The sequence below is a fragment of the Lathamus discolor genome, chromosome 5, assembly GCF_037157495.1.
Source record: "Lathamus discolor isolate bLatDis1 chromosome 5, bLatDis1.hap1, whole genome shotgun sequence".
NCBI lineage: Eukaryota > Metazoa > Chordata > Aves > Psittaciformes > Psittacidae > Lathamus > Lathamus discolor.
Window position 1 is genome coordinate 42,602,598 of NC_088888.1, and position 20,132 is coordinate 42,622,729.

Genomic DNA, 20,132 nt, shown 5'->3' on the forward strand with positions numbered 1-20,132 from the left:
GGTTTCCCTGGAGCTGCAGAACGTGATTGTAGTTATGAAGGGCATCTTACCATTTCAAGCAGTAAGAGCCACCACGTTCCTCTGCACTTCTCCTGCTGCTCCCTTATCAAGTTCTGATCTCTCTGCATCTCTTCTGCTGACAGTGCAAGGAGAACGTTGTTTCCGTAGTAAAACTAAATCTAATCTGGAAACCAAATTTCCAGATGGTGATGGTGCCTCTGTCTTGTCTTTATGTTTGTTGTTGTAGCTCACTCAGTTACTGCAGCTTCTTATTTAGTGGTTTTCTCAGGTGTTTGGGGTCTCTGCAAATATTAAATCATGGATATTAAGTTCACGAACTGAGAGCCAGAGGAGAGCTGGACTCAGTTTTGCTCAGTGTTTCAAGGGTGCAGATGGATGGCATCCATGGCATCCATCCTTGTCAATGTGACTTTGCACAGCAGTACGCCTCCAAAGTTTATTATACCATGTGTAACATACAACATACTTGCTACTACCAGGTCTACATTTCTTTAATCTTATTTAGTACCTTTTTAGTCTTCTATGAGAAAATGTATTTCCTCTTGTTTGACTGGCTTTTATGCTGTCCATGTTTTGCTGCCTGCTTCTAGTTTATGGTTTTGTTTTGCCATTCAGTGTTCTAACGCCTATTTGTCTCCTGTATGAAGCCAGTAATGTAAATAACTGCCTCAAATGTACAGTCCTGGGGATGGTAGGTGAAGGATGCTCATTGCTTTTGCAGTAGGATTTAAGGTAGTTCAGAGCATATGTTGGCTGAGTTTCTGCTAGCATCCCATTTGATCCTTGGCTAGTGGAAAAAGCTGTATGAAGTCAGCTTTGCTAAGAAGGCTGCTTTAATGTGCCATGGGAGAACAGCCTGAGGATACCAGATCTCTGCCAGGCTGAAGGTATCTCTGCTGTGGTTTTAATAACAACAAAAACCAAAACCTTTTTTTAAAAAAAAAGAAAAAAAAAGTAAAACAAGAAACTATATAAGCAAATTTACAGAAGGAACTCCTAAAAACCTCTTCAGCTGGAGGGCAGGGAAGGGAGAGACAGGATCCTCGCTGGGCTTGAGTGGGAGCGTGCATGGCACAGCAAGACTGGGGCAAAAAAGTGTGTAGAAATTAGGGAGGCTGAGGAAACCATGTGACACGAGGGAATGCCGAAGAGGAGGAGCTGGTTATGGTGAGCAGTTCTGATGCCAGCACTCATCAGCAGAAGCACATCATCCCATTTCCTTTCCCCATTCATAGGCCCGCCAGCCCTGCATGCGTTGTCCTAACTTTCTGGCTTGCTGCCTTGCATGTGCTGTCCTCACAGATTGCTGTGTTCATAGCTTTGCTTCATTTGTATGTCTATTTTGACCGAATTTGCCAAGTCAGCATCTTACTACATCTTACTCAAGAGTTCCTCTGAGCCTGCTGCAAGACTTCGAGGCAGTGAGTCCAACTTGGGGCAGAGAAGGAATATATGTGGCTGAAATGTAAAAATCCCTTCATTATAGACTGAATTGTACTGCTTCCTTAATAATGCTAATGACAAGTGGTGCTGTAATATTAAACTATTCTTGACAAAAGGTCAAAGCATCCCAGTCCCCATAGCCCACAGGTAGTAAATACTACAGAGACCTTGAATGTGTAGAATCATTGGATGGTTTGAGTTGGAAAGGACCTTAAGATCAAGTTCCAACCCCCGGCCATGGGCAGGGACACCTCACACTAAACCATCTCACCCAAGGCTCTGTCCAGTCTGGCCTTGAGCACCGCCAGGGATGGAGCATTCGTGACTTCCTTGGACAACCCATTCCAGTGCCTCACCACTTGGCACAGATGTACCCTGATGCAGAGAAGCAAAGGGATTGTTGTGGCAGAGTGGATGAGTTGAATGACCTGTGTTCAACAAGCAGTCTGTCTGTTAAAGGCTTTCACCAGAGGCTTTGGGGTTTGAGGTGGTCTGTCATACTTGGGGTAAGGACAGGACTTGCTGGGTTCTTAACTAGCAAGCCAGCACTTTTAAGGAGGAGAGAAGCTGTGAAACCTGTCTTGTTCTCTTTAGTTTGTGATTAGTTCGAATGTTTGCTTATAAACTGTGCCAACTCTTGTAGGAAGTGAGTTAAAATATCAGCAAAACTTCCAAGAATAATTGGTGAACACGGTGTTTGATACAGAACACATTTATTATATGCTTCAGGGACAGTCTTATTATGAATAATCTTTATGGTATCTAAGCTCACAAACTAGTGGACTTGTCATGAGTGTTCTGTGAGAGGAAGATTTCAGCATTTAAGAGAAGGTGGGAGGGAGGTATAATGGGCTGCCCGGACTGCATGGGACACAGAGGACCACCCTCTTCCCCTTCTTATGCTGAGGAGCTGTTGCAGGGGTGGCTTCTACCCAAGGGTTTTCAGTGACATATTTGTCTCTATCTTCCCCAGCCCCTCACAGAGCAGGGTGTCTGTTCCTTCAGAACTTCTTGGGAAAGGGTGAGAGAAGGGAAGAGGATTCTTTTTTTATGACTTTTTTTTAATCATTATTATTTTCAGATGAACTTGGCAACTCTGTAACTCTCCCTTAGGAAAGCTGTCTCCTGGAGGAGTGCTCTCACTGCTTCCATCTGCTTATAAAAGTCTTGACAACCAAAAAGTAGAGAACATCAAGGGCTGTCCAAGCCTGTTGGGATTTATGGATTCATTTTCAACTTGGCAGTGAGAGCTGGACTCAAATGCATCTTAGCAGAGACACCAAATAGCAACAGCTTCCCACCCTCTCTGAGCACCCTGGCAAGAACTGCCTTCTCCTCCTTCCCATTAGTAGCCCCTTCCCCTACCCCAGGAGCTGACGCAGCCAAAACCAGATCCTCCTGTCTTGGAAAGTAAAGAGGTGCTGCAGCAGGAATTCTGAGCCCCAGATACTTGTGCTGTGGTGAAATAATGGAACAGTCAGCGCTTTCCACGGGCTCTTGGCCAGCAGCAGAGCTCCTCTCGAGCGCGCAGTGACACAGCACCACTGCTGAGCTGCCCTTCGGACAAAAGCTCCATGAGAAACAGCCCTCTGGGCAGCAGCAGAGCCAAGAGAAATTAAGTTCTGCTTAGTGCCAAAGTGTGATTTATTTTCTCAGCCACTTTCTCAGCAGAACGCACGTTCTGTATGTTTTGCTGAAAGAGTCCCCAGTAAATAAGGCAGAAATGAAAGAAAAATAAGTTATAAAACATCAAGAGAGAATTTTGAACAGCCACCAAATTCCTGCGCATCCTCCAAGGAAAAGCAGAAAAGCTGATGCATGTCTCCAGCAAGCCGAGGGCACTATATAAAGGCAGAATGCCAATTTTCCTATAGATTTTAAATGCTTTTTGCACTAAAATGCGTAACATTCATTCCAGACATGAAAACAAATGTTGACAAGTACAGTTATATCCTGTTCTGTTGCTATGTGTATATTTTCTGAGCGCTGCCATTTTGGATTTGCTGTGTTTAAGTCTGTGGAAGGTATTTTTCCACTCTGCATCACACTTGCTCTGTGATTGTACGTATGTGTACAGCAGCATGTATGTGTACAGCAGTAGTTGGGAAAGCTCTGATACAGGTTGGTAGGCAAGCCAATGAGCCTGGCCTTGCATAGGCACAACACAGGCACTTGACTCCATGAGATGGTTGCTTCAGTGTGTGAAGTATGTTGTGTGGCATATCTCAGCACAACTTATAATGCCGGTAGAACTCCAGAATTTTTTCAAAGCATTTCACAGGACATTTATTACATAGTTTTGTTTTATAATGTCATTTCTAATCTTCATGTAATATGAGGTGGGTAAACTTACAAGCTATTCTGGAAGCTATTCACTTGGAAGATGGCAGAAATGTTTTCACATATTCCACAGCTCAGTCAAGGACTGGAAATTACCTCTTGTTCTGCCTCTTCCTCTCTTTCTTGAATTGATTCCTCTCATACTGGTGTTGCCCCCTCTAATTCTGGCATTGAGTCTTCTTCATCTTCCTTCACTAGACGAGTTGCTTTTCATTTCCATTTCTTTTGTGTACAGGTGCAAATGGTAGAGGCATGGACTGATCCTTTGGTTCAGCTGCAGTGGCTGCTGCTGGGGTTGGAGTGGCTGCAGTGTCTGTTATCAGAGTTGGAGTAGCTGCTGTGCTGATGGATGGGGACAGAGTAGCCACGTTGTCTGTTGCTTTGCCATCAGATCCAGACACATCTTTTTCTGATAGTGCTGAGCAGGGCTCTCTATGCGTAGTCCAGGCCAGGGCTCATTGCAGTTATTTGTACCTCTCTGGTATTGCCAGGAAGGCCGCATACTTTTTCCACGTTTTACTAGCTTTTCTGGATCTTGTACTTGTTCGGGGGTGAAGTTGCAAAGCACTGGAGGGGCCCACTGGCCTAGATGCTTGCCCATGCCACTCCACACACCCTGCCACTCGTGACTGTGCAGCCTCAGGGAAGTTCTCTTGGTGGTGTTCTTAGGTTGCTGTTTAAGCTGAACCATATTCAACAAGACGGTGGCTCCCAGCAGAAGGAGCAGGCTGGTTTCAAGGGTACTCAAAGGCTACTCAGAATCTTTAAAATTCTCAAACAGCCTGGTGGGGGAGCAGAGGCTGTGAGGGAATGTCTCCTCCATAGGGGGAGAGAGAGAGAAGTGTGGCTGTTAATAATTCCCATTACATGGTTCAAAGTGTAGGGGTGATAGCGCAATTGCTCACCACCTGCTGACTGATATCCAGCCTGACGCGAGCAGCATTCTGGGCCTTCTGGGTATCTCCCCCCAGTTTATATACTGGGCCTGACGTGCTGTGGTATGGAATAGCCCTTTGGCTAGTTTGGGTCAGGTGTCCTGTCTCTGCTTCCTCCCAGCTTCTTGTGCCCCTCCTCACTGGCAGAGCATGAGACTGAAAAGCCCTTGATTGGAGTAAACATTGCTTAACACACCAATGTTTTCAGTTGTTGCTATCAACGTTGTTCCTAGGCTGAAAGTCAAAACCACAGCTCTGCACCAGCTGCTAGGGAGAAAAATGACTGCTACTGCTGAACCCAGGACAGACAGTTACAAATATTGTGACAGTAACTAGTGGAAAATCCATTGCATGTGCAAAAAACTGTTCTGTTCTGTGAAGACAGATCATACCCCAGCCTCACGATTAGGATTCCTTGGAGCCAACCATGTGGCCATAGACGATTGAACTGATACAGTGTGCTTATTTCCTGAGCATTCTTTAAACAGCACTAACCAAGAAAAGCTGCGGGTGGTTTCCAGAAGGAAACGGGTCAAACTGTCACCACTTCCCAATCATGCATCAGGTGATGATGCCACTTCTTTGAAAACGAAAGAATTCAGTGGTGTCAGTGAGGGCCGTGTTTAACTCTTGCTTGAGACCCACATCACCAACTGCAAAATACCTGACAGAAAAAGCGCAGGGTCAGAGCGTTTGTGAATCCCACCCAAACACTGGAATTGGTGAAGCATCAGTGCTGAGAGTAATGGGAAAATAAAATACAAAGGAAAAAAGACAACATTATTCAGAACAAAGAGTTGTAGGTGACCACTTTTATGATGTGTTGAAGCATTTCTATAACGTGTCATACTGACGTACTTGAACTTTGGTATAATGCTAAAGCCCTTCAGCTTCAACCTTAATCTTTCAATTATAACCTGAAGAGTTCAGTGGAATAATTTAGCAGCTTTACAGCTTCCTGAGGATCAAACATGTCCCAGCAGAGCACAGTTTAAATGTCTGCAGTCATAAATCAGCTGTACAGTTGCATTCTGGGGCCATGTTTGGTAATTAAGGGTTAAGGCAACAACAGGTTTTTTTAATACGACAGGGACACTTCAAAGCTTCCCCTCCAATCTCCTCGCCATCATCTGTGCTTCCTTTTTTAACTAACAACCCCAAGCCCTCAGTCCACATCAGGACTTATACCAGAGATGACTTCCCTGATTTAACTTCTGTTGTATGTGATCCCTGAGAAAGGTACCTGCAGCTTCTTTGCTGTACCTTCACACCTCTGCTAGAGACTCGATGTGTTCACTGCTTTGGTTTATAAACCCGAGATGTGCCTTTGAAAGCTCACTGTTGATACAGCCAGTGATACGGACTCAGAGGTTCCTTCTAGCAGAGAGCACAGCTCTGTGGCAGGGGAAATAGGCCAAATATTTTTTTGCCTATGGCTGAGCAAGTAGGCATGGGAGGTCTATGCAGAGCCCTTCACATGGAGCACGGCTCTTTTACAATAGCTGAGCAATAAGCTTAGGATTTTTAAAACATGTCTATTCTTTCAAGGCATCAACAAAGATCTCTGCCATCCTGAACCCAGTCACTACTGAGGTTCAAATGGTGACAGGGAGGGGAATGAGATCCCACTGCAGTGAATGGCAGCCTGTGTCTTGGTGCCCCATGTGGCATAGCTGGTTGATGCTTAGACCTGTGATCCCAGAGCAGCTGCAGCGTTTGCCATGAAGACCTTTAATAACACTTGGTTAAGCCTCAGAGTAGCATGTTGTTTCCCCAGGAGTTGTGCTTGTCAGGAAAGGTTTGATCTGGAGGCTTCACAAACTTCTGTGTCTTTGAATCAGTAAAGTCAATATGGCAATATCCTCGATATTGGGGTACAAAGCCATGACATGGTTCACATCACTGTAAGGGAAAAGGGAGCACAGCTCCCTGTGTATGTTTGGTTGCTCGGCAGAGGGTGGCCTTAGAGCTGGAGTGGGCCAGTGGTCACTATAAGAGGCATTGGGGTATGCATGGGTTTTCTGGCAGAAGCCCAGTCCGTTTCTAGTGTCTAACAGGAAAGGCTGCTGTGGGGGCTGGCTGGGGAAGCAATGCTGCTGCTGCTGCTGCAGGTGATGCTCACTGTAAGAGTGAGGCAGGTCAGGGGGAAGAGCTGAAGACTGCGGCAAAATGTGGTGCTGAGTCCCCAGGGCCTGTCTGTGCTGAGCACCATCAGGGACATAGTGGCTCCTCTGACTGATCCTGTGGGTGCTGCAGCACTCCTGGGGCCAGCTGTGGTCTGGGCACATCCCACCCGGCACAGGAGGGAGCGCCGTTTGCTGCAAAGGGCATCCCGGTAAGCTGGTGTGGTCCAAGCTATGGGAGTGATGAAGTGTGTACGGGTTGTCCCTGAGGTCGCTGAACTGGTGAGGGCTGTCCATCGCTCCTCTGTCCTGACGTGTATGTATGGACCAGTTGTAGCCGTAGGTGTCATCATCAATGGACAGCGCTGACATCTTCTCCAGGAGTGGATGGTCTTGCCATGGCTCTGGCTGCAGCAAGCGCTGGTCCAGACACAAGTCAGAGCCAGGGATGCTGGGCCAGGCACTGGAAGGCTGCTCAGGACATCTCCCTTGGGACCACCCTGGGTAACAGGAAGCTCCTGTGCAGCCGCTACCTTCTCGCAGGGTTTCTGTGCAGGCACCACAGGGCACAGGCTCTCCTCCAGTCCTGTATGGCTCTTCCTCTTTCCGCAGGGTTAATGGGACATTTATTTTAGCCCTGAGCTCATCAGCAACTGCAAGCTGAGCTTGGTGCGGTCTCTCTGGGTGGTAAAATTTGCATTTATTGCCATAGGTGCATTTTTTACCTGAAAGAATACAAAAGTCAGACCAGGAGGTTGTCGCTAGCTCCCATGTCAGTTGACACACTCATCGCTTCTTCCCAGCACTACCTATCTGCAGGGGCACGGGGAGCACAAACAGCAGAAGGGAAGTAGCTGTTTTCCGGTTCAAGACTTCTGACCTCAGATTTACATACTGCTGTCCGAAATAGCAAGGGGAAGCAGCAGTGAAAGCAAGTTTCTGCTATTTTGGAAGTGTCTGGAATTCATTTATGTTCCGGTCACTGCTCTCAGTGGGCTGGGAGACCTGCTGCTACAAAGGGCTGCTTTAAAAAAGGGCATGTAATAGGGGTTTACCTCTGAAAAACCTGTGCATTACTGGAAAGCTGCTGGGAGGGGAAAGGGGAAAATGTTTGGACAGCCTTTCCCCAGTGCCACGATGCAAGTCCACTCTGCGAAGTGACGCCTGTGCGCAGGCTGGGGCATCAGCACGGCTGCAGTGCCTGGTTTGGGTGCTGTGTGCAGGCAAGGACGGGAGCCAGAGCTGCTGCCTTTGACGGGGCTGAAACCACTTCAGCAGGAGAGGGAAAAAAATCAGCACGCATTCGTGCAGCCCTGACCCAGTCCCTAGCACAAAAGCCAGGACAGCACATGGTAATGGTGGGGGCCCTTAGCCGAAGGAAAGCACTGCTGGGAAGCAAAGGGCAAGAGGAAGAGGGGTTCACAGCACGAGGAGAAACCCACCATAGGGGCAAGGCTGCCATTTTGGTTCAGGAAGCACTGGCTTTTTGCTGAGGAAGTTATTAAGAGTGGGTCCGTGCCGGCCCAATGGGTCATCAGGAGGCATAAACCTGAAAAAGGAAAAAGCCATGGGGGTAACAGAAATACCTTTTTAGCTTTAGGAGCTAGTGCCACCGCAGCTTGTGGCGCAAGCTTAGGGCAGAAAATCCTTGTGATCCTTTTGTGGCCTGGCTTTCAGGAGCCAGGCTCTGCTCCTAGGCACAGCCCTCCTGCCTGCCAAGACATCAGTTCTTCACCTTCATGTAGCTGTTGTTTTTCCCTAATAACACGAAACAACTGGAAAGGCACCGCAGCTTGGTGCGGCCCTGGCTGTGGCAGCATCCTCCTTCTCTGAAGCAGCAGCAGCAGCAAACTCCTCTGTGGTCCCAGCGCTGCAGTCCTCACCATCAGCTCCCTTCCACAGCAAACTCATCTTTCTCTCACTAAATACTTGTAGGAGAATGAGTATTAAAAAGCCAGGAGTTAACCCAGAGGTACAGCTGGTCGCTTGTGATGGACAAGCCCAGCCTTTTGCAAAGGTTCAGTAAAGGCTTCCCGCTGCAAGGCCTGCAAAATGCTCAGATAAAACTGTTCATAATTCTTCTATGCCAGTGCGTGAATGTGATGCTTCAGGAAGAAAACTAATTGGTATCTCTGGACTTGTTTGCAAACGAATCTGCAGTGCATCCACTCATGGAAAACCCCTTTGTTGGATGAAGGGAGTCACGGGCAGGAGGGAAAGGAGGCACCCGGGGAATTTGGTTATCCACAGAAGGGGACTGAAACCTCCAACTTCAGGCTGTGGTTTTAGAGAGGTTCTCAAAGCTGTGCAAGAAGGTCTTGCTGAAACCACTCAAAGGGGCTTCACCGTAACAGCTAGACTTTCTGAGGGAAGAGTTCTGAAAAGGTATTGCAATCCCTATGAAATAGGAAGGAAAATATCGCATAAATACTTGTAACCCATTAGTAACTAGGGAAGAAGCCTGGTGGTAGCTGGAGATGATAGACTGGCGCTTTGAGAGACAATATGCTGATGCTCAGTGGCTACATTCCTGTGAACAGCATTACAGGGAAACTGAAACCCAGTGCCAAGCAGTGCCGTCCAGTTCTGGTGGCAGGAAAGCCAAGTCTCCATCCCGACCCAGAGAGAATGCCACAGTGTAAGATGGCTTCTCCGCTCACACTCATCCATGCACAATGCATGCCTCTGAGTGTATTTCCCCAGCCAAACTGGTGGCTAATGACCACCTCTGCTACTAAAACACCCAGACAAGGTCCGTACATACAGACTGGGGAGCACACAGCTCAGCCTTGCAGGCAGGGTGCATGTGCCTGAATGAAAACCTTCCACAATGGGGGTGGTAATGACCAGAGAGACCAGCTTCTCACCTCTCTTCTGGAAAGTTATGATTACAAAGGCATAGGAAAAGCTGCTCTTCTGCCTTTAAGGGGACTAGAAATGCTGCCAGATAGCCAGCCTCCTTTCACAGATTTAATTCTATTTCTTATAGGAGATAGAAATTAAAAGATACCAAGCCTTAGTTTAACATCCCAGTTGGGTTAGATAGAAGAAAAGCTGGTCACCAATGCTGCCATTCGAACATAGAAGTTCACAGAAGGGTGACATTGGGGGTTTAAGACCAGAGCTGAGGGAGGAGGAGCTAAAGAAATGAGATATGAAAAGTTATGGTAAATTCCTTCAGAAAAAGGCCTGTATATTCTGCCAGTGGTGGGAGGTGCAGTGATGTTGGAGCTGACTTGGCCCGTGATGTTTAAATTCAAGAGTGTTTGACAACAGCTGTCCCTTACCTGTTACTGACAAATGAGTACATGAGTAGTCGCTGCTCAATAAACCATTTCCACTCAGGGTTTTCATTCTGGAGATCCCGGTAATTGTCATTGGAAACAATGACTCCATCTTTCTCATAAGCAACTTTCACTATATAGCGATCATCATAGCAAACTACCCTCTTGCCTTTCACCTTCCGGGATGGGGTGTACACGAGGATCGATTGCTTCTCAAGCTCTTCAAGGATGTGCTGATCTGGTGGGGTGGTTGGCAGCAATAGAGGGGGGGTAAAAATTAGCAAGAGAAACTAATTAATTAACAGTGACCAGCTCTCAATGACGTGCTAGAAACCTGCAGGAATCTAAAGAAGTTTTGGCAGTGTAGGCAACTGACAGTGATGTGACTCTCGGGTGCATTGATATCTGGTGACCATGTGACAGCTCGAAAATTAGGGGGTTTTACAAAACTGCCTACTTCCAAAATGTGAGCACCTCTTTTCTTCTTTTAGATGTTTATCTGTAAAGGATGGCTTGAATTCTACACCAGAGGCATTCTGAACCACTGTAGTGTCCTTTTACCCTGCTAGACGGTTCATAATCAGTCCCGACACGAGCTTTACTTAGAGGTAAAATGCGCCTGATAAACAAATAAATAAACAAACTTATTCTTCTGCTGTGTTCCCGCTATGCTAAAGGTGGACCGCCAGCCACCTCACCTGCAGGCACCAGACTGCTGGCACAAAGCTGGCAAATGTATTTCCATACAAACTGAATTTCACCACCCTCCACAGCCTTCAGCTGATGCATTTCTTTCTCCCAGAAGAGGAACCTGTGCAGCTTCTCTATCAGATAACAGTAATGCAATAGCGAATGCTTTGGATACTGCCACCTTTGGATAATGTGTGCAACCACATCATTGTCTCCTGGCTGGCCTTAAAAGCTCTGCAGACTCAGTGCAAGCTGACAGACTCCTTTAACGCAGCTGGCAGCAATTTGTGCTTGTAAAGCAGAAGGTTCAAAGCAGTATAACAAAGCCTTGTAAGCAGATTTAGCTGCTAGCCAGGAGTGTGAAGCAATAAAGTAATGACTAATTTAAGTGATGGAAACCTGATACACAACTTGCACTTCACTCGTCTCTACGGGACAGAACTGTACTGTTCACACCCCCTGCCTCCAAACTGCACCCACTGGTTGCCAAATGATGCCCAGGACAGTGACCTACCTGCAATGGGACTCTCTTGGCGAGGGGGCTCCTTCCTCCAGAGTGGGACGAAAACCTTGATGTATGTATGCCCCCTCTCTCGAAACCAATCCACTGCCAGCTGGATCCCCCAGCAGGAGAACACCTCTTTGTTTCCGTGACTATAATAAAAAACATTTTTTAGTAGGAAAAGGATGGTGAGACAAAGCTTTCAAGAAGCTGATGTCTCTTTCACTGAGCCGTTAATGAAAAGGCAAAACAAACATCTTTTGAGTCGTTCACCAGTTTCCAAGAAAACAACCTGGCAGGGTGTCCTGGTTGGACAGAGCCAAACACTTCCTCCAGCAGAACAAAATACTTGTTATCTGAAAAAGTTTGGGTACTCAAAAACAGAGTTATCCTATCCCCCGTATCTATGACCTGCCGCTACCCAAGCCTGTTGCCCATGCCTGTTTCTTCCATCTGTATTTGGATGGACTTGGGACCTAGAGTACCAGCAAGATACTGGGCTGTGTCAAACCCTTCACGTGCCTTGTCTGATAAAGGTTTGAGGAGCGAGAGGTTCTTCCAGCACAAGCAAAAACCATGAGGATCTCTTACGTGAAACAAAACATGGGTATTTTCTTCTGTCATAACTGTGACATCAGCGATTTTAATGTCTGAAGAGGCTGCAGTTGTGATCACAGGTCATTCAGCTGCTAACCTCGTCTGGAAACAGGAGTCAAACTACGGGGCAAGGAAAGCTATAAAAGGCAGGATGGGAAATGCAGAGACTCTAACCCAGCACTCCAAAAACGGGACAAAACCTCAGTGGAGGTGGCCACAGGCACCTCGGGCACGTTTATCTTGCCCTAGTTGGTGGATTTTGTCTTCATTGCACAGAGAGGTAGGAAAGTCCTGGGACAGGTGCTGCAGAGGATGCAGGCAAAGTGGCTTCTGGAGAACCATCAGTATCTACAGCAAGATGCAGAAAACCTCAATAAAAACAATTAGGGGTGGTATCCTTCCTAAGTTGCCTCACCTTGAAAGTTCTTATTGCTTGTAATTTGCTACAGAGCAGTGCACTTGTAAGGGGAGGTCATTTGTTAACCATCTCTGCACAAAGAAACAAAAATAGACTCTTCACAAAGTCCTGAAATGGGTAATAGTAATGCAATAGTGATTACATTAAATGCCCTCCCAGTATCTACACAAACCTCATCCTTGTACTTTGATCTTGCTGGATAGTATTAGCACAGTCTCACTCAGGCTTTTACCTCTGCAAATGGACTTGTAAATGACTCACTGGGTTACTACACCTACCTGCAGTGATGGACCAGTCAAGGTCGACACCACAGTCCTAAATGCCCCTCCCACTGTCCCCCAGGAATTCACCTCTAGGTTCTGCCTACATCAATCTCAAAACCAAAGCTCCATTTTACACTAAGAAAAGTTTCAGTGCTGAGATGGTGACCGCAAATGAAAAACAATAAGGTTTGGAGGAAGAACCTGGGGTGGGGGGGTTATGAATAGATACCCAGACAACAGGAAGTCTTAATAAACTCTCAGCAATAATTAATTGTCTGAAGTGCTCAACACATCTAATCTCCATCCTAGAACAGCTGTCGTGTTTGGTTTTAAAGGATAGGATCTGCCCAGGATAGGTGTAAAGTCACCTGGAGAGGTGAATTGGAAATTCAGGTGACTTTTTCAGATAACTGCCATTAAAAGGAAGTCTAGGTACAACTTTAATGTCATTACTCAAACAAAATCCAGCAGCAGCCTGCTTTAGCATTGACTACTCATATGTACAGCCCTGTCAGCTTTAGGAAGTTAGATCTAGATGTACCCCCAGTGCAGAAGGTAAAGAGCTCAATGACAAGTGATTTGCCCAAAATGCCAAGCACAACAAGCAAGAAGAGGCACCTGGAACTGTTTCTCAGCGTTATCAGTTAATCCAGTTGCTGCTACATTGCTACAGCCAAACCTTGGGAATGTCTATCTAAGACAGTATGTACATGGACGGTGCATGGCAGGGTCAACACAACTGAACAGCAACTGTTGTTGTGCAACAGAGCAGGGGCTTCAAAATGTTGCATTCTCCCGGTGTCATGAGTCTGTGCTGCTTGACACAGACTGGCTCCTGTCAGTCACCTTTCCCACACGCGCCCACAGTCCATGGGCCATAACTGATCTGGTGTAACTCAGTCCTGTCTCTCTCCCTGCTGCCAGCAGCAGGGTACATTGCACTCAGGTCACAGACCAGCAGGGCCCATCTCTCAGAAGCTGAAGCAGCGATTTGGCTTCACTGTGACTCCAGCGATTAATCCATAATTAGCACACAGTGAGTCCTTTACACATTGTGCAATTCCGACCCTTCTGGGAGAAGTTTAGTCAAAACAACTCCCTTTGAAAGTGCAAATGGCACCATTTCCATATGGTTATGACACAGCACCAGACACAGCTTTGCTGAAGGGAGAGAGCCCAAGGCAGGACTCCTCTGGCCCAGGAAGAAAACACTGTACATATCACTAACCTTGCTAAACCATCCTGCCTGCTTGCCGTGGACAGGCAGGAGACAGGTAAGCTTCTCATTGCATCTGAGGGGAATGCAGAGTGTACAGTGAGACTGGCTGAAGGCAAGGTTATTTTCCATTCAGTTTCTATGGATAGGCTGATTGATGATCAGAGACCATCAACTCATTCGCTTGTTCAATTACCCTGGTAAGGCAGAAATGCAAATGCCTGGGATATTCTCCTCCACACAGGTAACTGCCTCTCCAAGCTTCAGCTGTTTGACAGCTTCATCCCTAAACTGCTGCCTCTCCTGCACTTCTGTGATTGCTGGTGTTGATGGTGATGTTTTCCCTTTTCCCTGACTTCTGCAAACGTCCCTTCTCTGTCTGACAGAAGCAAGCCAGAAACATTAAAGAGGGGAGACCAAAAGCACTCACCAAACCTATCCCATTAGCCAAAGTAAATGCCATTCAGCATCACTTTGAAAGGCATTCAGGAGAGAAATGCAGCTCTTTCCAGGCTGCATTGGTTCAATTCTCCATCTTCAAAGTAGTCTCCAACTTTATAAAGAGATTTTAGGGACGTCTGAGAATTGCTGCAAAACCTTTGCCTTTCTGAAACTCAAAAGTACTTCGCATTCCTCTAATTCCTTTTAAGCAAAAGATGAGGAATTCAGAGCAGAGCACCGACCTTCAATCATCTAGCAGGCAGCCTTCTCTCAGACTCACATTTTAGGAATCATCCTACAAAAAGCCTTCATGTTACATGCCAGAAGCATGGGTGGCTACTTGAAAACCTGTTCAGGTGGGCATGTGGTCTGGGACAGCAATACAACATGCTAGCTCAAGCCATCTGCAGCACACATCTGTAATGCTGCTTGTCTGAAATAACCTCCGTCCAGCAAGCTCCTGTGCACAGGCTGGCACAGTAGGGTGGTCTCAGAGCTTTCCCAGAGTATTCCCAGATCAAAACATGCCCTGTTTCATTAGCCACCAAACTATGCTGGGCCTCCTGCTCAGTGGCAAGGGCACATCTTCTTTTCCGGTGGAAACAATACTGTTCTCTGCCTTGTTCACCTCTAAAAAAGCCCCAGTAAATCTGTGAGGACAAGGCTGTGTCTGGAGAACGGAGCACATGGCTGGTCAGGGGTACTGTTGCCCTTAACACTATGAGAACGTAGGTGCTCAGCTCAGGTACTTCTTTTGCAGAGGGACAAGAAGGACACCATAAGGAGGGTGTAGGGTGAAAATGCAAATGGGGCAGGAGATCATAAGAGATGTCTACCAAGCTCCTGGCCCAGCCAAACTGAGCGATTCTGCTCTGTTCCGTACTTGTCACCCATGAGCTGCCCTGAGCGAGGAACCACTCAGTTTTGGGTGGGATTTCTCCCTACATCCAGAAGATGGCATAATTTGCTTAGTCTCCAGTTGCTCTCGATGTGCTGCCTACCTTGCCCTCTATCTAGAGGGGATGTGGTCTCATCTCACCCCAAAGCTAACCCTCCTCTGCCCTGTTCCAGCCTGCAGGGACGGGCTTGGCCTTGCTGAGTGGACAGGGAAGTTAACAAGGAAAAACTGGGATAGCCAGTGAGTCCTGGACTCCCAGCTGTCACGGCCTCTGGCCCTTGGTATTATGCACATAAACAGAGGGAAAGCCATTGCGGTCTTTGGATTTCCTATCCACATGGATGTGTCCGGCTCTCCACCAGTAAGAGTGCTTTCAGTATCAGGACACTCCTTAGGAAATGTAATTGGCCAGGGTGAGATGCTGTGAAATATGAACAGAACTAATAAAGGAGGAAACAAGACTACTCAGTACACATCAACTATCAATTCCCTGATATTTCTATAAAAATGAAGCCAAACCGAAACCCAACAAAAAATATACAGTCCAGGAACATTGCTGGGGTTTGTTTGCAAGTCAAAACAGTACAACCATGATGTTGTTAGGAACCACAGTAACCCATCTTTATTTTCCCTCTCTTCTTAGGTTACTTAGGCTGTCCTAGCTGTTCACCAGTTTTCCTTGGAAACACCTGCACATATGGATTTAGAAGCCCTAGGTACCCATTTGAAAATGCAGAGAAACATCAGTTCCTTTCAGGTGAACTAAAAGGGAGAGAGAGCTGCTGAATCATACAACCATAAACAGTAGCGGTTAGCTAGCTGTTGGCTTATAAAAGGTCAAAACGCAGAGCGAGCCAGTGATTGCATCTGGCCTGTGTATTTATGGGCAGAGAGACAGTGGGTCCCTAGAAGCTGTGCCTCAGCCAAACAACAGGAATAAGCGGTTGTTCAAATATTATACGTCAAATACATCAGTGCACCTCTCGCCTGAAGAAAACATACTTCAAGCCATCAACCTTAACATTCAAAACTTCACAGGAATAGAATCATAGAATCAGCTAGGTTGGAAAAGACCTGTAAGAGGGATCCCTTTTAGGAAACACAGCTTACCTCATTGCAACATTGCTGCCATCAATCACAATGGGTCGCAAGTAATCAGAAGAATCACTTTCACCTTCTCCGAGCCACTTTGACCCTGGTGCAATGCTGGATGATCCACGGGCAACAAGTTTTAGTGCAGAAGGCTGAGCTTGGCTCTCCAGAGCTTGAGGTTTGCTCCCCATCCGAATCAGCTCTTTCAGCACATCGTCCTCCAGGGCCTCTTGTCCCAGGCTCTCCAGCACTTTGCAGATGTCCTGCTTACCATAGCCCAGCTTGCAGAAGAAATCCAGTTTGCTCTGATGCGCTTCCACCCTCGCTGCAGAAACTTCTCCAGAGTGTGGTGGTACCGGTTTGCTAGGAAGCGAACTGGCCAGTGCCATCTTAGCAAGTTCCTTTAAACCCACTGCTCCTGTCTTCCCAGCCTTGTCCAACAGGCATCAGCTTAAAGGAGGGAGAGATCAGAAACAACAAAACACAGGTTTTAAGGAAGAACGTGCAATCTCAGTTACCTGCCTAGTGTACAGCAAAGAGACTCTCTCATCTCCGAAGAGACTCTCCAGTCTTCTCTCAGCATTAAAGCATCTTTCTGGTCCATGCTTGTTTATAAAGCACCGGAGTGTCCCATGCGGCGTTTATCACGTTCCAGCAGTTATGTCAGACAGGTGTCATCCTACTGCATGAGCTATGCAAGCCTGTCTGTACACAAACACACTGTATGCGTAGATGTGTTCTTCAGACGTATCTCACAGGAAGTGATACGAGGGACGGTGTAACCGGGGATTTTCAGTGTGCTCAGTGTGGTTTGCCAGCCACCGATAAAGATCTGTTGAGTGTTGTTGGATGGGCTCAGATGCCATAGTAACTGAGCAAGTGTAGCAAAACTCATTGAGAGAGTTAAGGAAACGTTGTTTGCGAGTACCTGGGAACCCTGAATGGTTTTTTACAGTTCTGTCTTTCCTAGTATGTGTCCGTCTGTGTAACACAGACAGAGCTTACGAAACTCTGTCACTTATCTGTTCCCATGATGCCTGACTTGCTCTTTTCCTGTTAGTCACTGTTTCAGTGAGGACTTTTACATTCAGAGAAGCAGCTTGTTTTGTGAAAGCCATCGGGGCAGTGGCTGGAGGTAGCAATCTGAGAAACACTTTCAAATTCACTTACGTTTATAGTCTGATAATTCAGAAATGAGTGTACGGAAGTAGCAGAAAGCTGTTTCAAGCTTCTCCAGAGCTGCACTGTTTGCATTTCTGGTCTAAACAGTAAATGAAGGTGATGGGCAGCATATACAGGCATACTCAGAGCTGCTTCAGCCCAGCAAGTGCGACAAGAGAAGGACATACACAGTGACCACTCATCCATCAAGCCAAACTTCTTTGGACGCTGTTGGCCTACTTGCACCAAAGCTTCTCTTGCCACATCTCTGCAATTATTGGTGCTACCTGGAAACGCTGTGGCCGGCTCATCTACCCATGTATAGCCCGTAAGGGTGCCCTCTTCCCTTCGCTAACTGTGGTCAGTAAATGATGCAGAATTAACTGCCCGAACAACTACCTCCACAACAAGCCCAGGGCCATGACCACGTTGCACCCACTGGCTCCCCTCCCCAGGCCACCTGGCACGCTGAGGCACTAAGAGCTCCCTCCCCCCCAGCCCTGCGGAATAAACCTGCATTGGGTTCACTAAATTACAACTGATGAGTTCAGCAGGAAAACATGGTAATTAGTTAGAACCCCACCTTATACAACTTTGACCTTTACTTTTCTACGTAGCCTTATAATTTTCAGGTGTAAGTAGTGGCAAAAGCAGGGGTTATATTCTAATTCCCCATCTTGAATGACGTTAAAGGACAATTTTTTTTCCTAGTCTTCCTCCAGGAGTTTGCTCCACTTGGGAATCACCTGGGCAGGGCCAGGTGCCCCGCAGGAACGTGTTTAAGCAGCACTTTCACTCCAACAGCCTCAGACCACAGAGGGGTCTGGAGCTCCTCAAAGCCCTACCACAGCCCTGCCCTGCCTGAGCAGAGGCAGAGGGGACACAGCCCCAGCCAGACCTGGTAATGGTCAAGGCAGGGCAGGCTTGGGTCTTCTAAACCAGGCTGTGCACAAGGTGCACAGCAACTACTCCCTGCCCCGGCAGTGTTCCCCCTCACCCCATAGGTCTGGGCCACCTCTTCTGCCTCCTCTGTCCCTAAGAACCACGCTGCAAACCACCTGAGTCTGCCAGCCCCTTAGAGCCCTTCCATGAGCTGCCTCTCTGACAGAAGATGGGCTGCTCTGCTTTCAGAAAAACAGCAATTTTTACTCACAAAGCAGAGATGCACACAGACTCTCCAAAACAAGACCAGTGATTTCACATCCGGATGACTAAGAAAAGATTCACCTGTTTCTTCCTCACCTTACCCGCTGTGTTAGCCAAAAATAATAAAGCCAAGCCCCCAGAGCTCAATCTGAGCCCCACTCACCCTGCACCTTACTGACAGCTGCTCCTTCTGCGTCCCAGCAATGTTGTCCCACCATTCATGGGCCAGAAGCTGAATTCAGAGCAGTACCGGGCTCACAAGGAAGTCGTCAGCCCGTATTTAGAGGCTTTATGGTGAGGCTGATGTCAACTGAGAGCAAACAAGTGCAGTGAGCAGGTTAGAGCTCTACAGGAAGGTTTTACTTCCTCATTTGGCTGGTGGAGCTCTCGTTTAACTGCACAGGTTGATGAACTTTCACTTCGGTTTTCAAAGGGAAAAGACAAAAAAGAGAGAAGAAAAAGAGGTGGTTCCCAGCACATCTCAGATCTGTGACAGGCAAAGATGAGTCAGACCCACCCTGGCCGGGGTCCACAACAGCAGGCAGTAAGAAAAGAACTCATGAATTCTGGGGCAAGTGAAGGTTTTTCCACCAGGGATGCTCTCCCGGGTTATTTCAGGCTCATTCCCGGCATCGGGCACATTTCTGACCCTCAGGAATGCATGAAAAAGATATTTAAAACCCAGCATTTTAAACAGCACCTGATGGTGCAAAGCCTCCTTCAAGCACCTCCACACCTGAGGGATCCTGTGCTGGGAGAGTGCAGCAGAACAGCAAAAACCAGCCAAGCCCACCTAACCTACGGGTGCCTCCATCAAAAGACCACTTCAGAGACACACAGCCTGTGCGCAGCAAAGACCGACAGCCACTTCCCGACAGAAAGCTGAGGTTTTCTTTACTTGTTCCTTACCTTGCTGCAAACAAATATGCCCCAAATACACTTTTAGGCAGCAGGAAGTGCTGGGGACTCAGCAGGGGTTAAGCTCTGGGACCATTTGGATGCTGCAGACAGCTCTGCCCACAACTCTGCACCTCTGTGGAGCTGCAAGGTGACACATCAGAGCAGGGCTGCCCCTTCCCAGCCAGACATACAGGCATACTCTGTGGGAGGAAGCCGGGTGACCAAACACTTTTGCAGTGGCATCCTCTTCAGTCCGAAGACCGACTGATGACAAGCAAGCCTTACCACCACTTCCCAGCTGTTCCCAGTCATGGTTATGTCTTTGCATTGCACCCAGGCTCCCAGGAACTCCCTGGAACCCTCCTGCAGTGCTGGGCAGTCATGGGATGGAAAGGCAGCACGCTGCCCCATCTATCCTGCCTCTGGCACAGAGCCTCCTCTGATCCACAAAGGTCTGGCCGGGGGGGTCAGTGGTACAGAAACAGGAAAATGTTCCTAAGATCACAACTAAAGAAGCAGGATGGCTTTCTGCTGCTGGAACAGCTGCTATGCAAGCAGAACACCCGGAGCCTTTGACTCTTCTTTGCTCCATTTAGACTTGCAGAACGCCACACACCTCATCACAAGACCACCACAAGGCAGTAATACTGGAAAGGAAAGAG

At 47.4% G+C, this 20,132-nt stretch overlaps 1 protein-coding gene across 2 annotated transcripts; it reads right to left on the minus strand.

Annotated features, from left to right (window-relative positions):
• Positions 1–2,160: 2,160 nt before the first annotated feature.
• ZC3H12D (zinc finger CCCH-type containing 12D) lies at positions 2,161–18,929 on the minus strand. Of its 2 annotated transcripts, none has more exons than XM_065680544.1 (6): positions 18,734–18,929; positions 16,282–16,713; positions 11,351–11,490; positions 10,150–10,384; positions 8,305–8,411; positions 2,161–7,587 (listed from the first exon to the last, which is right to left on the minus strand). In XM_065680544.1, exons 2-6 carry the CDS (start codon positions 16,650–16,652, stop codon positions 6,554–6,556), a joined length of 1,887 nt encoding a protein of 628 aa, XP_065536616.1. In that variant the 5' UTR covers positions 16,653–16,713; positions 18,734–18,929; the 3' UTR covers positions 2,161–6,553. The 2 variants fall into 2 exon arrangements, with proteins under 2 accessions (XP_065536616.1, XP_065536617.1); XM_065680545.1 differs by lacking the exon at positions 18,734–18,929 and adding an exon at positions 16,782–17,881.
• Positions 18,930–20,132: the final 1,203 nt, after the last annotated feature.